The 20,714-nt window shown below is 46.6% G+C and overlaps 2 protein-coding genes across 3 annotated transcripts; one reads left to right on the top strand and one right to left on the bottom strand.

Annotated features, from left to right (window-relative positions):
* Positions 1–1,471: 1,471 nt before the first annotated feature.
* On the bottom strand, positions 1,472–4,625 carry LOC113957884 (parathyroid hormone 4-like). Of its 2 annotated transcripts, none has more exons than XM_027665729.1 (3): positions 4,282–4,625; positions 2,821–2,990; positions 1,472–1,951 (listed from the first exon to the last, which is right to left on the bottom strand). In XM_027665729.1, the coding sequence occupies exons 2-3, from the start codon at positions 2,907–2,909 to the stop codon at positions 1,642–1,644; spliced, it is 399 nt and encodes a 132-aa protein (XP_027521530.1). In that variant the 5' UTR covers positions 2,910–2,990; positions 4,282–4,625; the 3' UTR covers positions 1,472–1,641. The 2 variants fall into 2 exon arrangements, with proteins under 2 accessions (XP_027521530.1, XP_027521531.1); XM_027665730.1 differs by lacking the exon at positions 4,282–4,625 and adding an exon at positions 3,695–3,711.
* Positions 4,626–11,295: 6,670 nt separating this feature from the next.
* Positions 11,296–17,466, top strand: SRSF3 (serine and arginine rich splicing factor 3). Its single transcript, XM_027665727.1, has 6 exons — positions 11,296–11,440; positions 12,212–12,419; positions 13,308–13,442; positions 15,661–15,699; positions 16,294–16,380; positions 16,654–17,466. Exons 2-6 carry the CDS (start codon positions 12,214–12,216, stop codon positions 16,679–16,681), a joined length of 495 nt encoding a protein of 164 aa, XP_027521528.1. The 5' UTR covers positions 11,296–11,440; positions 12,212–12,213; the 3' UTR covers positions 16,682–17,466.
* The last annotated feature ends 3,248 nt before the right edge of the window (positions 17,467–20,714 follow it).

Genomic DNA, 20,714 nt, shown 5'->3' with positions numbered 1-20,714 from the left:
GCACAGCCTCACCTCCCCGCACACAGCCTGTTCTCACCATCCAGGGGAGGTCGGTTGTCCCCATCCCCACACGGGTGCCACACACCAGGTCACCCAGTGGTGACACAGGAGGGAGGCACAGCCAGGGACAGGTGCCACCAAGATGCCCATGGTCACCTCCACCTCCCAGGGCTCAAAGGGAGTCGTTCCCAGAGGAATCCACCTCTGCAGGGGCAGAGGGGCTGCTCCAGAGTGTGCTGGGCAGGACACAGCCAGTTCTGGAGAGGTTTGAGCTGGTCACAGTCAGGTTCCCGGGGTTCCATCCTATGGGTTCCAGGGAGGACAAGTTCCCACATCCCAGCTCAGCAAATTCATTGCTTGGGCAGTGTAACCTGGTTTTGCCTCACGCCTCTCAGCTCTTCACCATCTGCTTCAGTAATGGTTTGATTGGCCTTGGGAATCTAACAGGGACCTGTGAGGAGTGACACAACCAAAGAAACGTGACTCCGTACTCATCCCAAATGTGTGGACATACATTGGCAAAAGGGTTTTTTTATTTATTTATTCGTTTATTTATTTACATTTCTACCAAAACAGAAGCAAGTACAATTCAGAGGGTGAAAAGGGTTTTTATTATCAACATTTTAATCACTGAGAAATACATTCTGCACAGTTGAAGTCCATCAGCAACAGAGGAATTTCAGGATTTAAAACGGTGGAAATGCTGATAAATTTGTAACACACAAGAGATTTCATTTCTGAAAGACTGATTTTACAATTAAACTGGACCTTGCTTTGCTTAGGCAGAGATGATCAGTTTGATGGCAAAGGTGAACAGCAAAATCCTGTGGTACCTATTCCAGGAAAGGCAGGTGGCCTCGTGAAGCTGGTTTTCTGCTGCTGTGGGAGCTCCTGGGAGAGGATTTCACATGAGGAAAGAAAAGGAAGGAAGTGTTGGAACAAAAGGCTGAAATAGAGACCCTGGAAGCTGGTTCTCATCCTTCCACCAGCAGAACAAGGTGAATGTTTAGGGCTTTGGCTGAGTGGGGATCACTGTCAACTTTTACCCGGCAAAAAGAAGGACAAACTGAGGCATGAGAGGCTTAAAACTTTCATTATGCTGGAGAAGCAGGGAAAAAAACCCTTTGGACCCACAGTATAAGAAAAGTCATTATTAGAGCAGGGCAGAACTGCAGGCAGGGGTGAAATGAAAGAGAACCTGTATTAGGAGATAACTTTCTTCAGGAGTCAAAACATCAGGCTCCAGTGAGCCTCCAAATATGCACATTAATGACCCAAACTTCCTGCTGAGTGGGTACAGGAGCTCCAACAGGCTGCAGCACCCCTAAGATATCCAGGACAGACAGGGAGGGCCCTGATGTAAAAGAGAAGTGCCTGTGACAAGTGACCCATCTCACAGTCACAGCACTCAGCTGCTCAGGAGAGAACTTGGCTCCTTATAAGGGTCTCTATCAACATCTGGAGGTGTAAATGCAGTTAATTATCTTTATTTTGCAGTTCACCTTTGTGCTGGAGCTTTTCCCTACAAGAGCACACATGTAAAGCAAGGGACAGCCCGGGGGGGTTGAGGGCTAACAGGAATAGTCCTGGGGCTGCGTGCTGGGATTTCTCTTGCTGCCCAGCTCTTTGGTTTGGAGCAGCTCAAAAAAGGCCTTGTGGGTTCCAGTTCCCCTTTGGGCTCTTCAAATCCAACGGGAGGAACCCCTCTGCCTCCGTCAGCTCCAGCAGCTGCTTCATCAGGCTGGAAGTCTCGTCTCCATCGATGCTGTTGTGGAGATCTGAGGGATTTTGGCTTTTCTGTGCATCCCACGTGGCATTTGGGGGCGGGATGTCCCTGCTGCTGGCTGTGTGCACGGTGCCCAGGGCGTTGTGGAGCCACAGCAGGCGCTTCAGCCCTTGGAAGGCCCTCCCTTTGTCGTGCAGGAGCTGGTGCTCTGTCACTGCTCTTCTGCTGCAGGGGAAAAAAGAAAGAATGAGGGACCAGAGATGCTGATTGGCATCCACCAATCCCACACAGGAGCACAGCCCACTGTTCCTACTCAGGCTGGTCCAGCAGCCTGTCAAGCAGCTCATTCCCTAAGACAGGAAGCTGGAACCCTGTGCCATTCCCAAAGGTGTACCTTGAATCTCCTTTTTCTAAAAAAGGCAAACTGGGAAGACCAACAAAATGACCTGAGCGGGTTTAAAGAGCTCTCACACAGTTTTGGGCTTTCCCAGATTTAGGTTCTTTTCTGAATAAAGTTCCCTTTCCTTCACCTCAGTGTTACAGGATTTTTGGGTTTGTTTCTTTCCTCCCAGAGCTGGAATCACTGGAATTTAGCTGGAATCACTGATGTCCATGAAATAAAAACAAAACCTTATTTTCTTCAGATACTTCAGATTCTTCAAAAATATTGAGCCGAGTGTTGAGTGAGGAGGGCAGGCTAATTCTGGGATGCAAATATTTCAGGATTTCAGGCTGTTCAGATAACATCTAACTGCAGCTATAGGCTCCTGCTGCAGATTTGAATCCAAATGGGAACCTAAATATGGAATTTTAGCATGTGCCATCTCCATGGCCTGTGCTGAACATCCTTACATGGTTTGTACACTGTGTTTAAAAGCATCAACTGATGTGGTACATGTTATACATCTAAAAATGCAATTGGACTAATTTTATACTGCAGAGAGAGTGATGTAAAATGTTGCTGTATTAAATATATTGAATTTTCTTTCCCCCATGCCTGGAGTTACTGACAGCAGTGCAGAACACAGCCTGTTAAATCAAAACCAAGCAGTTTTCTAATTATAATAATGAAGTAAAAGGATGATCTTACTTACTTTTCAATCTCTTGACACATTGCAAAACAGGCAAAAAAAAGAATTGCCAAAAATGTAACTGTCTGCAGAGACCTCTGGGGCAGGAACATTTTCTCTCTTCTTAAATCCACTCCACAGGACCAGCAGCTGATGGTGGGATCAGAAATCGTTCCCTCTGTTCTTCCTTTCACCTGACAAAATGAATTTCAGCCTTTAAGCACAGGTAAAAGTGGAGCACTGTGCTGTGGGAAATCATCCCAGGACCTCCCAGAACATCAGTCATGTGGATGTGAACATACACCAGAAAAGATGAATTAGGATTCACAGTGTAGTTCTGGATTTCCTTGCTCAGAGTCCTAAATCTCCTTTCCCAGTGTTGCCTCTCAATATAACACCTCCCACTCTTCTGCATTTGCAAGCACATTTCAGGACTGGGAAGAGACCTCCCTGATAAAACTTCACAGAAATTTGTCAAGAAGATCAGGATTGCTGAAAATCACAGAACAAAGGATTTAAGAGTGGAGCAGGAATATCAAGTTAAAAGGTGTTCATAGCCCTGGGGGTTGGGCCTTTTCCATGAGCAGTACAAGTGCTGACATGCAAATATCTGGGATTTTATTAGACTGATGCCAGATTTCTTTTCAGTGAAGGAGTGGATTTCTGGCTTAGGGAAGGGACAACCAGATGATGCAATTGTGCAATGATTATTTTAATCTAAATTATAACTTCATCCAGTTCTATATCTGCTTCTGGCATTGATGCACCTCTTCCTACCCATTCCTTCAACCCACCATGTCTTTGTTGCCAGGTCTGTCCCTAAAATCTCTGCATTTTTCACACTAATGACTGTACCCTGCTTTAGGATTGGCTCCAGTCTGTCCCTTTAGTCATTTACCTGAAAATCCTGTATTAACCCTTACATCAAAACCTGGGGGGACAATAAAACAGAAGCTGCAGCATTTAAATTGTTATGTAAGAATAGTAAAGATATGTTCCCATATAACTCTTTGAAGAAATACTTCTTTTTGTGCAGGGGAAGTTTGGGATAATAAAAAACTCAGCATCTCCTCAAATGACTTGTCTTTATACTAACTTGAATATTGAATTGTCAAGGGTTGGATAGAAAGGCAAATTATACATTAATAAAATACAAATAAATTATATATTTGCTTGTAACAATTAAGCTTGTTCTTAATAAGTCTGCTCCACTAATTTGTGAGTGATTTCCTTGAGCAGCACGTTGAAATCAAACTAGATATGAAATAACACATGTATTAGTCCTGATTAAAAATATCTGTATTAAAAGCAGATACATGCACATAAATATACATATAGATGTGTATATTTACTTGCAGAGTGACATTTTAAATTGTGCTAATGTAGAACTCCTGCTCATGCACAGAAGAGAAGCAACACTATTGTGATCAACAGTAGAATATATATTAATTACAAAGCATCTTGCAGTTACAAAAGGAACATTACCTCCTTGCTGGTGGTGCTGTTTGATCCCAGTGGAGTCCTGACCTGCACAACGTGTCTCCTGCAGTGACACCGAGTGCCCTTCTCCTGCTTTTATACCAGCCCAGGGAGCACAGAGACAATGGGCATCATCTCTGTGACTAAGGCCTTTCCTCTCGTGTCAGTGAAATGAGACAGCTGCCTGTTCCCACTGATCATAAATCCTGGATTCTAAAATGTTCAGCTGTGACTAAGGCAAACATCACAGCTTCATGGACAGTTTGTTATTCCTTTGCTGTCTCTCCTGTTCTGTGTGAACTTGATTTTACCACAAGGTTTCTGTGCCCCAAGGTGATGGCGAACCCTGTTGTTCCAGGGTTGATCAGGAAAAGGGTCTCTGGATGCAGAAGAGATCTCCTTCCTTTCCTGTCCCTGTGGACTCGTGTGTGAGACACCGGATTTGGGTAGGAGGAATCTAAATTATTAATACTGGTGAGTTCGGCAATGCCAGTTGTCATAAAATCTGCAAAGCAGGGTAGTTATTCACCCAAAATCTAACTGAGGGGTTGGTAAATCATAGAATCATGGAATTCCAGAATGACTTGGGTTGGAAGGGACCTTAGAGATCATCCAGCTCCACCCCCTGCCACGGGCAGGGACACCTTCCACCAGCCCAGGTTGCTCCAAGCCCCGTCCTACCTGGCCTTGGACACTTCCAGGGATCCAGAGGCAGCCACAGCTTCTCTGGGCAATCTAAATAAGATCCCACTGGATTTTAATGCTCAGTAGAAAGTTCATTTAAATCTGTTGATTATACAGTAAAGAAATTAGTCTGAAATCTTGGAAGCTGAGGAGAAACAGAGGAGAAACAGAGAAGACTTATCAAGTGACTAAACAATAAAAGTGCAAGCTGTGGCTCAGGCAAAGAGCCAAATTCTGATATGTTTTGAAACCCTATGAGCTGGCACCACGTGAGGTTTGATACTCACTGTATGAGCTCTAACAGGTAATTGGAGCAGAATTTGGGTGCTCAGGATGTGCCTGGATCATTAGGCTGAAACTACTTAAGAGGACCAGTTCCTACTTCTCAAAGTGAAAGACAACGAATGTATTTGTCATCTCTGAGGAGCAATTCCCCGGAAAGACTGAAAAGATCATTTGCTTAGTTACCACAAGCAGTGGATTCCTTTCCCATAGGCACAGTTAAAGCCAGGCTCAGGTGGATGCAGACACATTGTCCTGCAGAGACAGGGCTCACACAGTGATCTCACAGCTTCCATGGACACCAAATTGGTTTTTATTGTATTCCTCACACAGATTTGGAGCCCCACTTTTTCTGAGTGATCCGATAAGTGTTCCTGATTTCACTACCTCATTGTTAAGGAGCGTGTCACCCATTAAAGTGTCACCAATTAAAGATGACATTTGTTAAATATTGGTAAATCAGGGCCTGGCTTCACATCCGAGTCTCCAGGGCAGCAGCTGCGCCGCGGTTACACCGAATTACCCACCGTGGGTCCAAGGTTCCTTAGTTACATCTTCAAGGATTAATAAGCCTTGGCCAAAGTCATGTCTGAAGCATCTGGTCCAATCCATCCTTGAACTTTTCGAGTCTCCAGGGTACAATGGGTTTTCATTGGATGCAGTTTTCAGCATCTCTGCTGGAAGAGCATTAATTGAGTGACCGCTGGCGATGTGGGGTTGGTACATGGGCACATATCCTAATGGTCACACCACACTGCCATGGCTACACCCTGCCACTGGCCCTTTCCTTCCATTTAAGGACTTGGCACAAGTCAAAATTAACTTGGTCCTGACTTTGTAACATCTCCCTGAGAGCCAGATCTGCGCTGGAGTTCCCGTGTATCCCTGAGAGGAGCCCAGAGCAAGGAAGAGACACTGACAGGGATGGATTCCTGCTTTATAATATTCCTAAAAATACATAAAATGTGTGAATTGCACATTTATACACCAGCCACTCACACGGGAGGTAATGTTTTGAGCTATGATTTTGGCTTAGGGAAGGGACAACTAGAAGGTGCAATTGTGCAATGATTATTTTAATCTAAACTATAACTTCATCGAGCTCTAAATCTGCTCCTGGTGTTGGCACAGATCTACCTACCCATCTCTTCAACCCCACCACCACAGTGCCAATGTCACAAGGGGAAATTGTGCCAACAGCACAACCAGGTGACATTTTTAGTTGAGATAAATTAACCTCTGCAGGAGCCCTGGACGGTGCAGAGCAGAGCAGGAGCCTGTTCTGCCACGGCATTAACTGGGATGACCGGAGTTTGGTTACCTCCAGGCTCCCTCAAAGCACTCCTGGAGTCATCAAAGCTTTGAGCCTTGGCTTCAAAGCCTTCAGTCCCTCCCTCCAGCTTTTCCCGGTCTGACTCCCCACGGGAGGGGCCTTTGCTGTTCCCTCACCTTCTCCAGTGGGAGGTTTGGAGCGAGAAGGGTTGTGCCAATTATAGTTTCCCAGCGAGTGATTCTTTTGTTTTGCTTTCCAGTCCTTCCCCCAGGGAGCCAGGTGGGGGAGGAAGGGAATATGGCTTTGCTGCAGAGCAAAGAAAAAGGGAAGAGAAAGCCTGGAGGCCCCGTTGAGGGGGAAGAAGGAACTCGGGGAGGAAACAGAAAGCAAAGCAAATGTGCAAATAGCCTCGTTAGGGCAAGGGGGATTTGAAAACTTAATTAAACAAAGACTGTACTGCATCAAAGGGATCCTCTATCTGCAGGGAGATGGGCAGACAGATCTGAGGAATTTTTTCCATGTGCTGTTCTCTGTTACTCACCAGTAACAGGAGTGTGGGCTCCAGAAGAGCTTCCCTGATGTAAAAATCAACTCGGTTTTTTGGGATTGTTTTTTGGGCTGTGGCTTCTTTTTTTTCCCTTACTGCTCTTACCCATCAGACCAGAATTCCTGTGAGCTGCTGAGTGCTGTGTGTGGAAAACCAGACACCGCCCTGCCGAGAGGAAACGGTTTGACCACAGTCCTGGTAAATTTAGTTCCCCTGAGCTGCTGGTAGAGCAGCAGCTGATGAAGGGCTGCTCTCCCTTCCTGGCCTCCCTCACCCAGAGATGGGAGGAAATGACACCTCGCAGCAAACCCCAAGGCCACAAAGACTTTGGCACCTCCACACTTACACCTCGAGGTGGTTCAGGGGCGTCACCAGCAGCAGCAGCACCTTTGCTTCCATAACCATTTAAAGAGGTGGATTTCAGCTCCCAGGAGCAAGTTCCAGGCTTTTCCATCTTGCTTTGGGTGCTTTTAGCTCCTCTGTGTCACCTCCTTGTTGCTGGAGGACAGTCCTGTGCCAGAAATACCATTTGGGAGGGGGGTAAACTCCAGGAGCAGTTTGAAATCTTGGCCCCTAATCCACTACATACTGCATCATTCCAGAGAGAACTCCCATCTTCCAGGGAATTAAAATTAGAGTTGAATAGCAGTGAGTCAGACTCCCTGTTTTCATTTCCCATTTTCTGATTTCAAGCCAGATTTACAGAAGCTCCTGGGACTGGCAGCTCTGTCAGAACACAGTAGCAAGGGTGAGTGTTTTGTCCTTCAAAACCTGCCCTGCAGCCAAGCCTGGGGCTGACTCTCTTTTCCCTTCCCCATAACAGTCTCCAGATGGGATATTTTCTGTGTGCAAAACAAATTCAGGTGAAGCTGAGACAAAGCCTCAGGTCCCTTGTGCTGCTTCTGTAACACTCCCTGGGCTCTCTGAGTTAATCCCTGGTTCCACAGCCTTGCAGTGCCTGGAGGTCTCCTGAGAACCTCAAAAGCAAAACACAAGGAGATGTGTCTCCCTATTCCATGGGGCCTGTCCCCCTGAAAAGGAGCTCTGTGGGATCTGCCCCTGCAAGAGAATGTCACCCTCTGCTGCCCACACCTTGGAGGTGGGACCCCAACAGTGGCAGAAGGCTCACACCTGGAAAGATGGGGATGAAGGACGAGCAACTGAAGGTCTCCAAATAACACATCATTCAAATAAACGAACTTCTCGCTAATTAATCCCCAAGTGCTGAGTCTTGGGGATGTGCTGTGCCCCTGCACTGAGAGCTGAGTCTCTTAGTTTAGGTCTATGATGTAAAAATCACAGTTTGTTGCTTCACTCTCCCTTTAGATGAGGTCTGAGGTGCAGCTAAAAACTTTCACAGTGTAAAAATACATATGTTTTAAAAGTGAGGGAATAAGGGATAGGGACCTTATGCTGTAAACACAAGAATTTGTGGGAATAAGCTCACTCAAACTGGTTGTAATATATCTAAATATCTATCTATGTAATATATCTAAAGATCAGGCAAGTGTAAGTCGTCGTTTCAGTAGAAAATGCCCTTCACCGAGATTGGGCAGGATGTGAAAATGGGTCGAATCCACAGGAACCTCACGAGCAGCCTGAGCTGTGCCTGTGAGCAGTCAGTTGGTTTGTGACTGAAGATGTGTCCCCTCCACCAGTTCCTGTCGTGTTCCCAGCAAGAGCCCTTTCTGCAGGCAGAACCATGCCAGTAAATAACTATTTTTGTTAATGTCTAGTTTCACTTGAGGAGCAGCTCTAAGAGATCCTGAAAGAAATATTCTCCAGTAAATACTGTCTGGCTCCTGAAGTATCCAGGGCTCACAGAGTGTTTGGGTAATGCCCTCAGGCACATGCTGGGATTGTTAGGCTGTCCTGTGCAAGGCCAGGAGTTGGACTGGATGATCCTTGTGGGTCCCTTCCAACTCAGGATATTTGTGATCCCTTAAATTTGGCTCACACAGCTGAGGTTTCTTCCAAATTATGTCTAGAATATGTTCATTTTCTTCTGTGGGATTGAAATCTCAGGAACCATGACAGCAGCTTGACTGGAACACCTTACTCCAGGTCCGTGTGGTCATGGATCCTGGTCTGGAGGTTTATAAAACAGATGACTGTGCTCTCCTGCACTGTGCAGCTATTAAATACCTTGTCAATCTAGTCTTGACCCACCTGTTCACAGCGGGTCTGGTTTTATTTGTGAGGTCAATGTTCTCTCCTTCTTTTCACATGAGATCTGATGAATGTAAAAGTTCTGTACCTCTCATAAATATCAGACGTGAGTGGCATTTTCTTATTGTGAAAGCCAGAGTTCAATCCAGCAGGATTTTTCAGACCCTTACAGACTTGGAATAAGGAAGAAGGTAACATAACACAATTCAGCTCCATGTATGTGCAACACACACATACAGTGCTCTCAGAGCTGGCTCGGGGACTGTCTTTGGGAGAGGACAAGCAAAATGCTGATTTTGGAATGACAGAAGTGCTGTGTGCCTGTACTGGGACATCCCAACCCCAGCTGTGGGAATTAGGCTGAATATTCCAATAGGCCTTTTGTCCCAGTGATGGGCCACATTTAGTTTCTTTATAATGCCAAAAGCAAACTGAAAACAGATTATGTTTATATGACATGACTTTTATGGGCTGTGGTTTATGAAACATGGTGATGGGCTTAACCCCAGGTAAGAAGCACCTTGAATAGAGGAGGTAGCATGTCCTAGGTGAGTGCTGAATGCTGTGTTTGCTTTGCAGGAGGTGAACTTACTTCTGAATAAATCCTTTGTTCCCAAATCTGTTGTCTGGAATTATTTTCCTGCATCATATGTAACTTTGGGATGAAGATAAAAGTTCTGTTAGGATTACAAGCTTGTCCACGTTGCTCTCTAACTAATATTTTTTTGTTTGTTTGGGTTTTTTTTAAATATTCATTATTGCAAATCTTAAATCATATTTGAAATGTACATTATGTGATATGAGCAGGGCCTAGGAGTGTTGCAAACCCCTTGGAGGAGGGAGGCGAGTCCTGGAAATCACTGCCTCCAAGAAGTCACAAAGTGAAATGGTTGAACAGCCCCAAGCTTCAAATTATTTCCTTTGTTTGTGTCGCCTCAGGAGATTAACCATCAGCTAATTTAGATTACAATGGATTAGATTTCCTTAATTAAAGGCAGGTAACTGTGAGATAACTGCACACAGATAAAGATACTTTAGGGCATCTGTTACCTCAAAATCATTGTTGTGTTTCTGTCTCCTGGCCAGTTTTGACCCTTGGAGGATTTTACTGAGAAAAAGCTCTTAAAAATAATGGAGGATGCTGCAAAAGATTTTGGAAAATTCTAAGGAATTATCTCAGCTAGTTGTTTTTGATGCTGGTTGGGTTTTATTTACATGCTGGTAGAATTCCAGTAGACTGAGGACGTCCCATCCTGAGCATAGTTCCTGCTTGGAAAACACAGTCCACATGCATTAATTTGTACTCAAAATGCCTTATCTCATATAATATGATTTAAACTGTTATTAATTTTACTTGTACAGAGAAATTTGTCTTCCCTGGCCCAAGTCAAAGACATAAAGTCTGGATTAAACACAGCTTGGCTGCAAAGGGAGGTTTTGGGAGGTTATTGCAGCAACAGCCTCAGATGGGGAATCTTGTATCACCTGACACCCAAAATAAGACGCTTTTTATCTAGGGAAACCCCTTCAGAGCAAGTTATTTGTTTAATTCACGTTAAAACTCATGTTGCATAAATGTCATGTATGAAGGAGAGTTTAATAAAGCACATCAACAGCACTGTGTATCTGTAAATAAAATTCCTCAGTGCTTGAGAAATAAAATTTCTCAAGTGTTAAAAAAATCAATTCCCTCTCTTGGGCCTCATAAACCCATATAAAATCTGCCACAACTTGTGAGTTTACAGCAGTTTGCTCGTACAAAGTGTTCATACGTGTAAACCCCAATGCTGAGGGGATGATGCTTAAAAACCACGGCCCGTAGGGACCCGACCGGGCCAGAGACACAAGGAAATAAAACTTTATTTTTCATTTTGGCCGTTAAAACCCAACATTTTCGAGGGTGTTGCCGCTCTCTGATCTCAGGGCCCGGGCGGGGCCCGCGGAGCCGCCTCAGCGCTCCCGCCATTGGCGCGGAAGCACCGCCCACCCGCACACGCCGGGTGACACCACCTGTCAATCAGCTCAACGACGCTCTCTGATTCGCTGCCGCTCGCGTCACGTGGGAGAGGCTGGCCGTATATAAGGCGGGCGGGGTAAGCGCCAGCCGCCATTTTGTCCAGTGAGGAAAAGCGGAGCTGGGGTCTCGCTGAGGGGTCGAGTCGGCTGAGTTTAGCGCGGGCTCCCTTCGCGCGCCCTCCCTCTGAGCATCGGTGAGGACCTTCACCCCAGAGGGCTTGTGGGGGGAGGCGGCGGCACCCGTGGTCTCGGGCCCCGGCGGGGCGGATGGAGGCGGCATCGGCGGCAAACAAAGAGCGGCCGCCATTTTGTGAGGCCGGGCCGCGGGCGGCGGCCGCCGCAACGCTGAGGGGAGGCGGCGGGGAGGCCGCGGGTTGCCTGGACGAGCCCGTGCTCAGCCTGCTCTCGGTGGTGTGCGAGGCAAAGCGGGAGGTGCCGCGGGGGCGGAGTGGCACCGTCCCGCCCGCCCGCGGCAGCGCTGGTCCCTCACGACGCACCGAGGAGCCGCTCCGTAGGGATTCCCCGGGCGCTGCCGGCGGGGCTCGGCTGGGGATGGCGCTGTCACCCCCGCATGTGCGGATCCCCCTGATCCCGATCCTAATCCCGATCCGGGAACAATGGAGCCTCCCCCGCGCTGCGCCCCCTGCGGGCCCCCCCGCGCTAAGCAGGGAAAGGGCGTAGGGACACCCCCCACCCCTCCCCTTCAAAGCCGTAAACCTTAAAAGTAGCCGAAATTCCCCCAAACAGTGAATTTTAATCACACTGCGACATAACAACTCGGATTTTTTTGTTCGATATTAATCCCCTCTGCCCGCCCGTTGCACACAGATTAATATTTCCATCGCATCAGGTCGTATCTCCGCTGAAGTTTCAGGCGGAAGGAGCCAGCAGAACGACTTCCTTGGAAGTGAACAAGTGCACGCTCTGTGTTTAAATAGGCGTGAACTTCTTTTTTCTTGTCCTAGCAATGCATCGCGACTCTTGTCCGCTGGACTGCAAGGTTTACGTGGGTAACCTTGGAAACAATGGCAACAAAACGGAATTAGAGCGAGCCTTTGGCTACTATGGACCACTGCGCAGTGTGTGGGTGGCGAGAAATCCTCCTGGTTTTGCCTTTGTGGAATTCGAAGATCCACGAGATGCAGCTGATGCAGTAAGAGAACTAGATGGAAGGTAAAATGTGCTGCTTTTATGTTTGGCTTGGCTTGTGAAAAAGAAATTTTGAGTAGTTTTGCTGCATAAATTGGAAAGTTTCAACTGCAGGGCCAAAGACTTGATGTGGTTGTTATGAAGTGTTTGTGTGATCCAAGGGTGCAGTAGAATCCCAGAATGGTTTGAGCTGAAAGGGACCTTAAAGCTCATCCAGTCCCACCCCCTTCCATGGGCAGGGACACCTTCCACTAGCTCAGGTTGCTCCAAGCCCCGTCCAGCCTGGCCTTGGACACTTCCAGGGATGGGGCAGCCACAGCTTCTCTGGGCAACCTGTGCCAGGGCCTCCCCACCCTCACAGGGAAAGATTTCTTCCCAATATCAAATCAAAATCATCCTGATGCTATTCAGGAAGAAGGGCAGGTTAATTTTGCACTTCAGGATTGGACTCTCAAGTTAGAAATGACTTGGATGTCTGTGGATGTGCTAAATTGAAGATGGTGTAACTATAAAGAGGTAAAACTGATTGGAGAAACTCGCCTTGGTTTCTTCCCTGCCTCCTTTACTGGCACAGTAGCTTTCAGAAGCAGCCAAACCTTTTGTCTGCACTAGAATCCCAGGCGGGTCTGGGCAGGAAGGAACCTTAGAACACATCTCATTCCACCCCTTGCCATGGGCAGGGACACCTTCCACTAGGCCAGGTTGCTCAGAGCTCCCTTCAGCCTGGCCTTGAACGCTTCCAGGGGTGGTGCAGCCACTGTCACGCAGAAGTTGTTCTGAACACTTTTACTTTTGCCTGCAGACAGAATGTTTTTACCTTGTCCGCTCCTTTTCCCTCTCTGGACTTGGCAGCTTTTATTCCACGCTGGCTTCTCCCTGGAAGCACTAACCCGTGTCCGTGTCTCTTCCCAGAACGCTGTGTGGGTGCCGAGTCAGAGTGGAGCTCTCCAATGGGGAGAAGCGGAGTCGGAACCGCGGCCCCCCTCCCTCGTGGGGCCGGCGTCCCAGGGACGACTATCGCAGGAGGAGTCCTCCCCCTCGGCGCAGGTACCTGGGGGCACAGCACACCTAGAGCTCTTGGCACTGTTACCACTGTAGCATCCTAGAAGCAGGCTTGTTAAAGGCATGTTGATGGATAACATTCATCTATCTGATCATGATTCGGAGATGACAAATGCTGAAAAAAAAAAGAAAAAAAAAGAAAAAATCCCCAAATCAACCCCTCCGCAAAATCGAGGTGAACTTTAAGTTGTGTTGAATGTTGGCTTTTGTCCTTAGGTGACTGTGCAGTTGGTAGTCAGTGCCCTCTGTCCTGGGCTTATCCTCATTCCTCCTAAAATCTGCTCGTCTTCTAGTCACACTTTCCCTTTCTTCCCCATACTTCAACTTAGGCTGTTCCATTCCTTTATTCCATAATGGCAGAACATGACATACAGCAGTTTAGCATTTCCATACAATGGGTTTCTCCGCTTTGTTTGCAGAATTTAAATACTTCCCAAGCGGGCAGCTGTTCATTAATGGATCAAGTAACAGTTGCTTTAAACATCTGGAATCTTTACACTTTAGTGTTAGAATTAAAGCATCGTGTGATAATCCTGTCAGTTGAGGTTTGCAAACACACCTCTAATATATAGCAGGACTTTTGGGAACTGGCACGTTCTTGGACCCAGACTAGTTAGTCTGGCTGTTCAGATGTGCAGCGTGGTTTTTACAGGACTGAATTTACCTGTGGCAGGTGAGTGAAGTCCTCCCGAGTCAGGGTTTTCAAGCTTACCCTTTTGCTGTTGAAAAAGAAAAATAACACATTAGGAGTATTGTTAGCTAATAGATGGTTGTACTGATGGCTTGTTTTTCATTTTTTTTATGCTTTTTGGTCCATCTATTAATAAAAATGAACCCGTTACAGAGTCACCATCATGTCTCTTCTCACCACCCTCTGAGTCTGCATTAGCCAGCCAACTAGCCCTTTCAGCGTCATGTGACCAGCGCGCCCCATGCAGCTTGGCTGGTGTCGTTTCACATGACCCAGGCATGGCCAGTCGTCAGGTTGCACCGCCCTTTGGTTCCCGAGCATGCTGTTTTCTCTCAGCCTTCTCTCCAACCTTAACCAAATCGGCAGCAGCCACCTCGACCGCCCACACATTCCCGGCCAATCAGCTCAGCTGTTTATTTACCAAATGTCTTCACAACAACTACAGCAGCAGCCTTCGGCTAACAAAAAAGCAGGAAAAATCCACAACACCCCCTTCGCCAACCAACTAAATACAACGCAACATCTGGCAAAACCTTTTCAGCAAATTCTTCTTGGCAGTCAGTCCGGCAGCCTCACCTCACCATTTCTAGCTTGTTGAAACCAAAGACTTGTAAGTTTTTCCTGCTTATACAGTTTACTGCTGGTTAAAATAAGGAGTAAGCGGCTTATAAGTAATTACTTTTCTCAATCAAAGGCTGGCTGTGCATAATTGAGTGGTAACGTACATATGTTGCTTGAGAAAACTTTTAAGGGTGATATGGAAGCTCTTACACTGTGAATAACGTAAAAACCAGGATATTTGCATGTGAGATGCCAAACTAAATTTTTAATGAAGCTCTAACAAATGTAGCTTTTCCTTGCCAGAAAAATCCTATCACCTTTAAATGGTTTTACTAACAGTTTTCAAAACTTAAAACAATTACTTTTTGGGATGAACTGGGCCGAGCTAAGGTTATATTTTTAATTTTTTAATTTTTTTATAAGAAAATAGTCTAAACACACTCGATGGCATTAAAAATGACAATCACAAATATGCAGTTCTAATGTAGCACTTAATGGCATTATCAAATTGACACTGAGCGCATTTTCACTTTTTTTTTTCCACTTGATATCTCTTATGCCTTGTTATGGACCTTTTTGGCTTGCATGGGTTCCAAAACATTTGCTCTGTGCTATTTTTTTTTTTTTTTTTTTTTGTTTTTGGAACCACTTGTGGGACTTTGGTGTGGTGTTCTGGGCAGTGTATTTAGTTGAAATGGAAAGTGTTGCATTGGACAACTCTGCTCTGACGCATTCTTAGTTAAAGTGAATTCGTGGTTGGAAACGTGCTGTTCACACTGAGCTTGGTTTTACTGCCTAATCTTTCCATGCCTTTTACTGGATGGTGGATGCCAGTTATTCTTGGCACGTTCCCTGGGCCCAACAGTGAGTTTGACAAGTTGGGAAATGCCTCACCCCCGTTAATGCTCAAGGAATGGATAAAGTGCCTCACATCTGGTTTTCTGGTTTTAGATCACCACGAAGGAGAAGCTTCTCCCGGAGCCGCAGCAGGTACGAATCCCTTCCTTACCCCACACACTGCTCTGGCCTGGAGGTGTGAAAAGGAACAGCCCAAACCAGCCCCATGTGCTGTGCACATTCAGGCTGTAGTTTGGTACAAAGGAAACAGGTTTGCTTCTGCCATGTCCTTTGCCTGGAATTACTCAGCTGTTTGAGATTCCAGAGTTAGCAGTGGAAGGATATTAAGAATAGAAGTATTTTCCGTTCTGCAGCTGCCCTGTGGTTTTCTGCCAGTTTTTCACAGAGTTTGTGTTGATGTGCTACTCTTTGCCAGAAGTGTAGAATCATATAGAGCCATTTGGGTGGGAAAAGACCTTCAGGATTGAATCAGCCATAAATCAGGAGGGTGATGAGGTTGGATTCCACAAAAAAACCTGCTGCAAAGGACTAGGTGCCTGTGCACAGCACAGCATAAGCTGTTGGCTCAAGCTGATCCTTCTTCCCTGAAGGGAAGGTTAATGGCATCTGCAGCAGGTTTCCTCTGGGTGAATAGTTCAAAAACTTCACTCCTGAAGGGAAGCTTCGGGAGCCTTGTTGGCCTAATTGAGCTTTGCTCTGATCATCTGGTGTTGTGATCTGTACCAGGTCCCTCTCCAGAGACAGAAGAAGAGAGAGATCACTCTCACGGGAGAGGAACCACAAGCCTTCTCGCTCCTTTTCCAGGTCTCGCAGGTAAGAAGAGTCTTCCAGTACTTGTGTTCTGAGTAAAGATGTAAAAATGACTTTCTGTGCCTTGGTAATGCTGATAAAGGTGGTGGTGGAGAAATACCTCTGGTATCTTACGAGGTTCTTCACCTCAAAGAATTAAATACTCAATTTTATTAAATGAACAGTATCTTTTAAATGCTTTAATATCTGCTGATCGGGGCTGGGGGGTTTAAAGGAAAATCTGCTGCTCTTGGCACCTTGGATTTCACCAAACCTAACCTGTCTGTTGTCCTTCAGTCGCTCCAGGTCAAATGAGAGGAAATAGGACTGTGGGAAGGAGCTGTGTACAGGAAGTCACGAGATCCGAGGCCAGGAGTATGTACAGAACATTGTTTTGTTTTGAAACTTCATAAAGCTTGGTGCATTTTTAAAATGTTTTAGCTGTTGAACTTGCTTTGTTCCTTGTATCTTGTAACAGGTGGCAAATGTAAAGATGTGAATCTGTATATGGTTCTGAGCAGATCCTATGATTTGTATTATTAATGGTTTTCCAGTGTACCATTAGACATGGTTTGTGTGTGTGTGGAATGGTAAATGGTCTGTGTCCGTAGCTGGGGGGGTTTGCTGGGGCTCAGCTCTCAAGGAAGTGTGCTGGGATGGTGTGTTCCTTGTGGAATTGTGGCCTGGAGCAGAGCAGGGGGTGGGTGCTCCATAGCCCAGTTGCAGGGAAGAGTCAGAGCAGGAACCAGTGGCACGGGGAGGGGAGGGCTGGGCTGCAGCTTCATCCAGCTCCAGTTCTGACTGCATTACTTGGAACTGAGCTGCTTTATATTCCATAAATTACAAATTTTTAGCTGTAGGATCAGTTAATTTTGTACTTGGTGTGAGTAGAGTCCTTAATTAGCCGATTGTTGATTGACCATCTATTCCAGAACCTCTGAATAGACCAAATCCACAAGCAGAACTGACACCTGGAGTGGATGTGTTAAGTGTCTAATGGTACATTGTAAACTTTAGGAGTTAAACATTTCTTTACTGTACAAGACTTTTCATGTCACTTGTAAAATGTCTTTTGTGAGATCCTTGGGATTAAAGTTTTGGTTACAACTCGTTGTTCGGTATTTAACTCGTACCTGACTGACAGTCACCACACCTGGCTGTATATAGCTCACCTGAACTGTCCAGCAGGGCTGTACCTGCAGGTCTCTGCTCCTCAGGGAATTCCATGGGAATCCAATCCCTTCAGCCAGGGTGGATTCAGGAGCTGATGGCACTTCCTGCCCAACAGGGATCCCCATAATGCTTCCTTGGCAAACCAGCTAAAGATGCAAAGGTTCACTGGCTTTGCGTCTCGGGTGTGGGTTGGGCACAGCATTGAAGGTGTTCTTCCTTTCTCAGTTTGGGAATTACTGGTCTGGAAATCAGAGCTTTGCATGAAGATTCACTCCCTGTAAAACTGTGGCACGACTGGAGAGCAAGTGGATGTCCCACACTGCCCTGCTCCCTTGACCCTGTATCCAAGAGAAGATGAATTGCTCCATTGGTTCAGTTGTGTGGTTTAGATTAAATCTCTCACACTGAACAGTCTGATGATGGAATTTCTTTCACTGGTGCTGTCCAGGCAAGGACAAGGTGATGGTGAAGCTGTAAAGGAAGGACCTGCTGGTGCTGCCCCCTTGGCTGCTGGGTTCAGTGTCTGGATTGATTTTATTCTTTAATTATTCAGTACTATTTGTGGTTGGGCTTGATCTTAAAGGTCTCTTCTAACCTAAACGAGTGATTCTCCTGAGCAGTTAACGCTGTGTGCTGCGGTGTGTCACTGAAATGCAGGTGAGCTGGGAAGGCAGAGGCAGGTTCCCTGGCTCTTCCCTGACCCTCTTTTCCATGGGGAGGACCCTGTTTCCCCAGGAGGGTGAGGGAGCAGCGGGTGGAGCCGCCCGTGCCGTGCACTGCAGCAGGCTCCCGGCAGAGGTCAGGGCGGGCCCGGCCCGGGCGGCTCCTCCGCGCCGGGGCTGGGCCGCGTTTGCTCCCCAAGTGCCACATCCCGACTGTGCTGGCGCTGCCCAGGGGCGTGCACAGTTCCCTTTCCCTCCGTGCTTCTGGCAGTGTCTGATGTGTGGAAGGGTCACAGCTTGTGGTGTCTCACGGCTGTTCCTCCTGTGGTTACGTGGGGGGACAAGGAGCCTTCAGTTGTTTCAGCTGCTGCAGGGAGAGAAATCTGAAGTGCCAGCGGGGAAGCAGGTTGTGGTTTTCATACCCAGCAGTCTGCAGAACTGGAAGTATTTCAGCTTTGGTTTTCTGACTATTTTACTCCTCAGCTGAATAAGGAAGTTGCCTCTTTAATCAGAACTGTGCTGGTTTTATATAATGGGGGGGGATTGAAGGGAAACAAAGTAAGTAGCTTCTAGAGAAAGATGGGAAATTATAAATATGTATAAATGCTGACTGATCAGCCCTTCCCCCAGGGTGTAATAAGCAAGAGTTATTTTTTTATGCAGCAACACATTCATGGATTTCAGGCTTCCCATTCCTTTCTGGGAGGGAGTGATTGGCCTGGCAGTGTGATTTACAGGTAGAGCCTTGTGGCTTGTGTTTAGTTCTCTGAAGTTAAATGTACAAGGAAGTGTTGGTGGTGTAAGAGCAGGGGCAGCCCTTGCCTCTCCCCAGAGATTCTGAAACCAGGAAAAGCCACCAAGCAGTGTGTCCTGGCCAGGAGAGGACAGAGGGACACTATCCAAGGCTCCTTGGCAGCACCCCATCCTCAGCCACAGCCCTGCTCCGAAGACCCCAGGGGTGATGTGTCACTCACTGCTGCCTGACACCTCCCAAGTTGTCCCAGTGTCCTATTTCATGGTGTTGACAGTGATCTCAGCTGTGTTTCTAATTAGAGGAGAGGTTTAGCTGTCCCTGCTTCAGGCAGGAGCATCCTGGGGTTAATCCTGAGTTCTCTCAGGCTCCTCAGCACATCCCAGAGGTTCTTTTCTCACACTGTCCCCGGGGAGATCATTGTGTGCAAATGGGTTTGCGAAGAAAAGGATCTTGTTTTTTTCTTTTTATGTCCATGCTGCTCCTTATTTATGACAGAAGATCATGTTAAGAATGTGCCTTGCACTTAGAAAAGGGAGAGGTTAAGGATGTTCCTGGTTTTGTTGCGATTTGTTCCACTGACCTTTGGGTGGGGTCGTGTTTGGGTGAGGAGTTGTGGCCCTCCCCAACAATGACAGTGCTTTTGGTTAAAAAACCTGTGTTTCAGCTACTCTGGGGAGCTGCTGCAGTTCAGTGTGCAGGATGACATGTCCACATCCACGTGGTAGTTGTGACAGGAAACTGGAGAAAACCAAATGCTGACGGACAGTGTTAGAAAAACAAGGTAAAAAATTGCCTTGAAAAACAAAGTTAAGTATTTGCAACATTAGTTTTTGTCCGTTCCACTCAAATTCACCAGGTTTTGGGCTACAAAAAAAACCACCTTTCTTCAGAAGCTGAATCATATTTAGTGTTAATGTCAAAATTGAGCCTTGGGAAGAGTTGCAGCCAAAGCCCAGTTTAGGAGGGGAGTCTGGCAATTTCTGCTTTCTCCTCTATTAAACTGATTTGCCTCCTTGCTAAAAGAGCATAAAAGAACTTCAGAAGTCCAGAGCCAAATGTAGTAGCTTATATTTTTTTTCTTGGACAAGCAGGTGTGCTGTGTTACCCCCTCCTCTTCCTCCAAACCCGACCTGGCTGTGGAGCTCTGCTCTTCTTGTTCTCCAGGTAGACCAGGAACTAAAATACATTACTGATCGAAGATCCTTGTGTTTCATCCTTTCTCTGCCTTTGCATTTTCTTTTGTTTGAAGTCAGAGGAGATCAGAGACAACCACACAGTGCCTGTAGATGTTGTGCACCAGCCTGGAGCAGGTTACAGGTTCTTATCTCTGAACTTCTTCGTGCTTCCGTGGGGACCTGCCAGCAGAACCCACCTCTGGACGTGACCAGTGCCTGAGCAGTTCTGCAGCCTTTTTCTGCTGTTATCACCTCTTTTCAGCTTCTAGTTTTACTTTCATCTGCCATTATCTCATCACCTTGAGATGCCCCAATGTCTCCTGACATAAAGATCCTCAGAGTGTCTGAACATTTGACAAACTTTCCAGTTTCTGCTGGATTTAATCCCTGTCCTGTACCCACATTCAAATCCTACACCAGAAATACCACCCAAAACCTGAGCTGCAGTCCCCACCATGAATCCCCCTGCCCTGGTGCTGTTGTAGTGCAGAGTCTCTTGGCTGGAAAAGGAAAAACACTGAAAAAACCGGGGCATCAACCCCTTTTGCAAACAGAGGGCCGAAGGGCAGGAGTGCAATTCCAGTCGCTCCGGTT

The sequence above is a fragment of the Corapipo altera genome, unplaced genomic scaffold, assembly GCF_003945725.1.
Source record: "Corapipo altera isolate COAL_440 unplaced genomic scaffold, ASM394572v1 202, whole genome shotgun sequence".
NCBI lineage: Eukaryota > Metazoa > Chordata > Aves > Passeriformes > Pipridae > Corapipo > Corapipo altera.
This window is presented reverse-complemented; position numbering and strand designations above follow the sequence as displayed.

Excerpts from the sequence above, each read along its gene's own strand:
- LOC113957884 (XM_027665729.1), bottom strand. The coding sequence starts at position 2,909 with ATGTTCCTGCCCCAGAGGTCTCTGCAGACAGTTACATTTTTGGCAATT. Across the intron at positions 1,952-2,820 it reads ATGTGTCAAGAGATTGAAAA|CAGAAGAGCAGTGACAGAGC; the intron begins GTAAGTAAGATC and ends TTTCCCCTGCAG.
- SRSF3 (XM_027665727.1), top strand. The coding sequence starts at position 12,214 with ATGCATCGCGACTCTTGTCCGCTGGACTGCAAGGTTTACGTGGGTAAC. Across the intron at positions 12,420-13,307 it reads GTAAGAGAACTAGATGGAAG|AACGCTGTGTGGGTGCCGAG; the intron begins GTAAAATGTGCT and ends GTCTCTTCCCAG. Across the intron at positions 16,381-16,653 it reads TCCTTTTCCAGGTCTCGCAG|TCGCTCCAGGTCAAATGAGA; the intron begins GTAAGAAGAGTC and ends GTTGTCCTTCAG.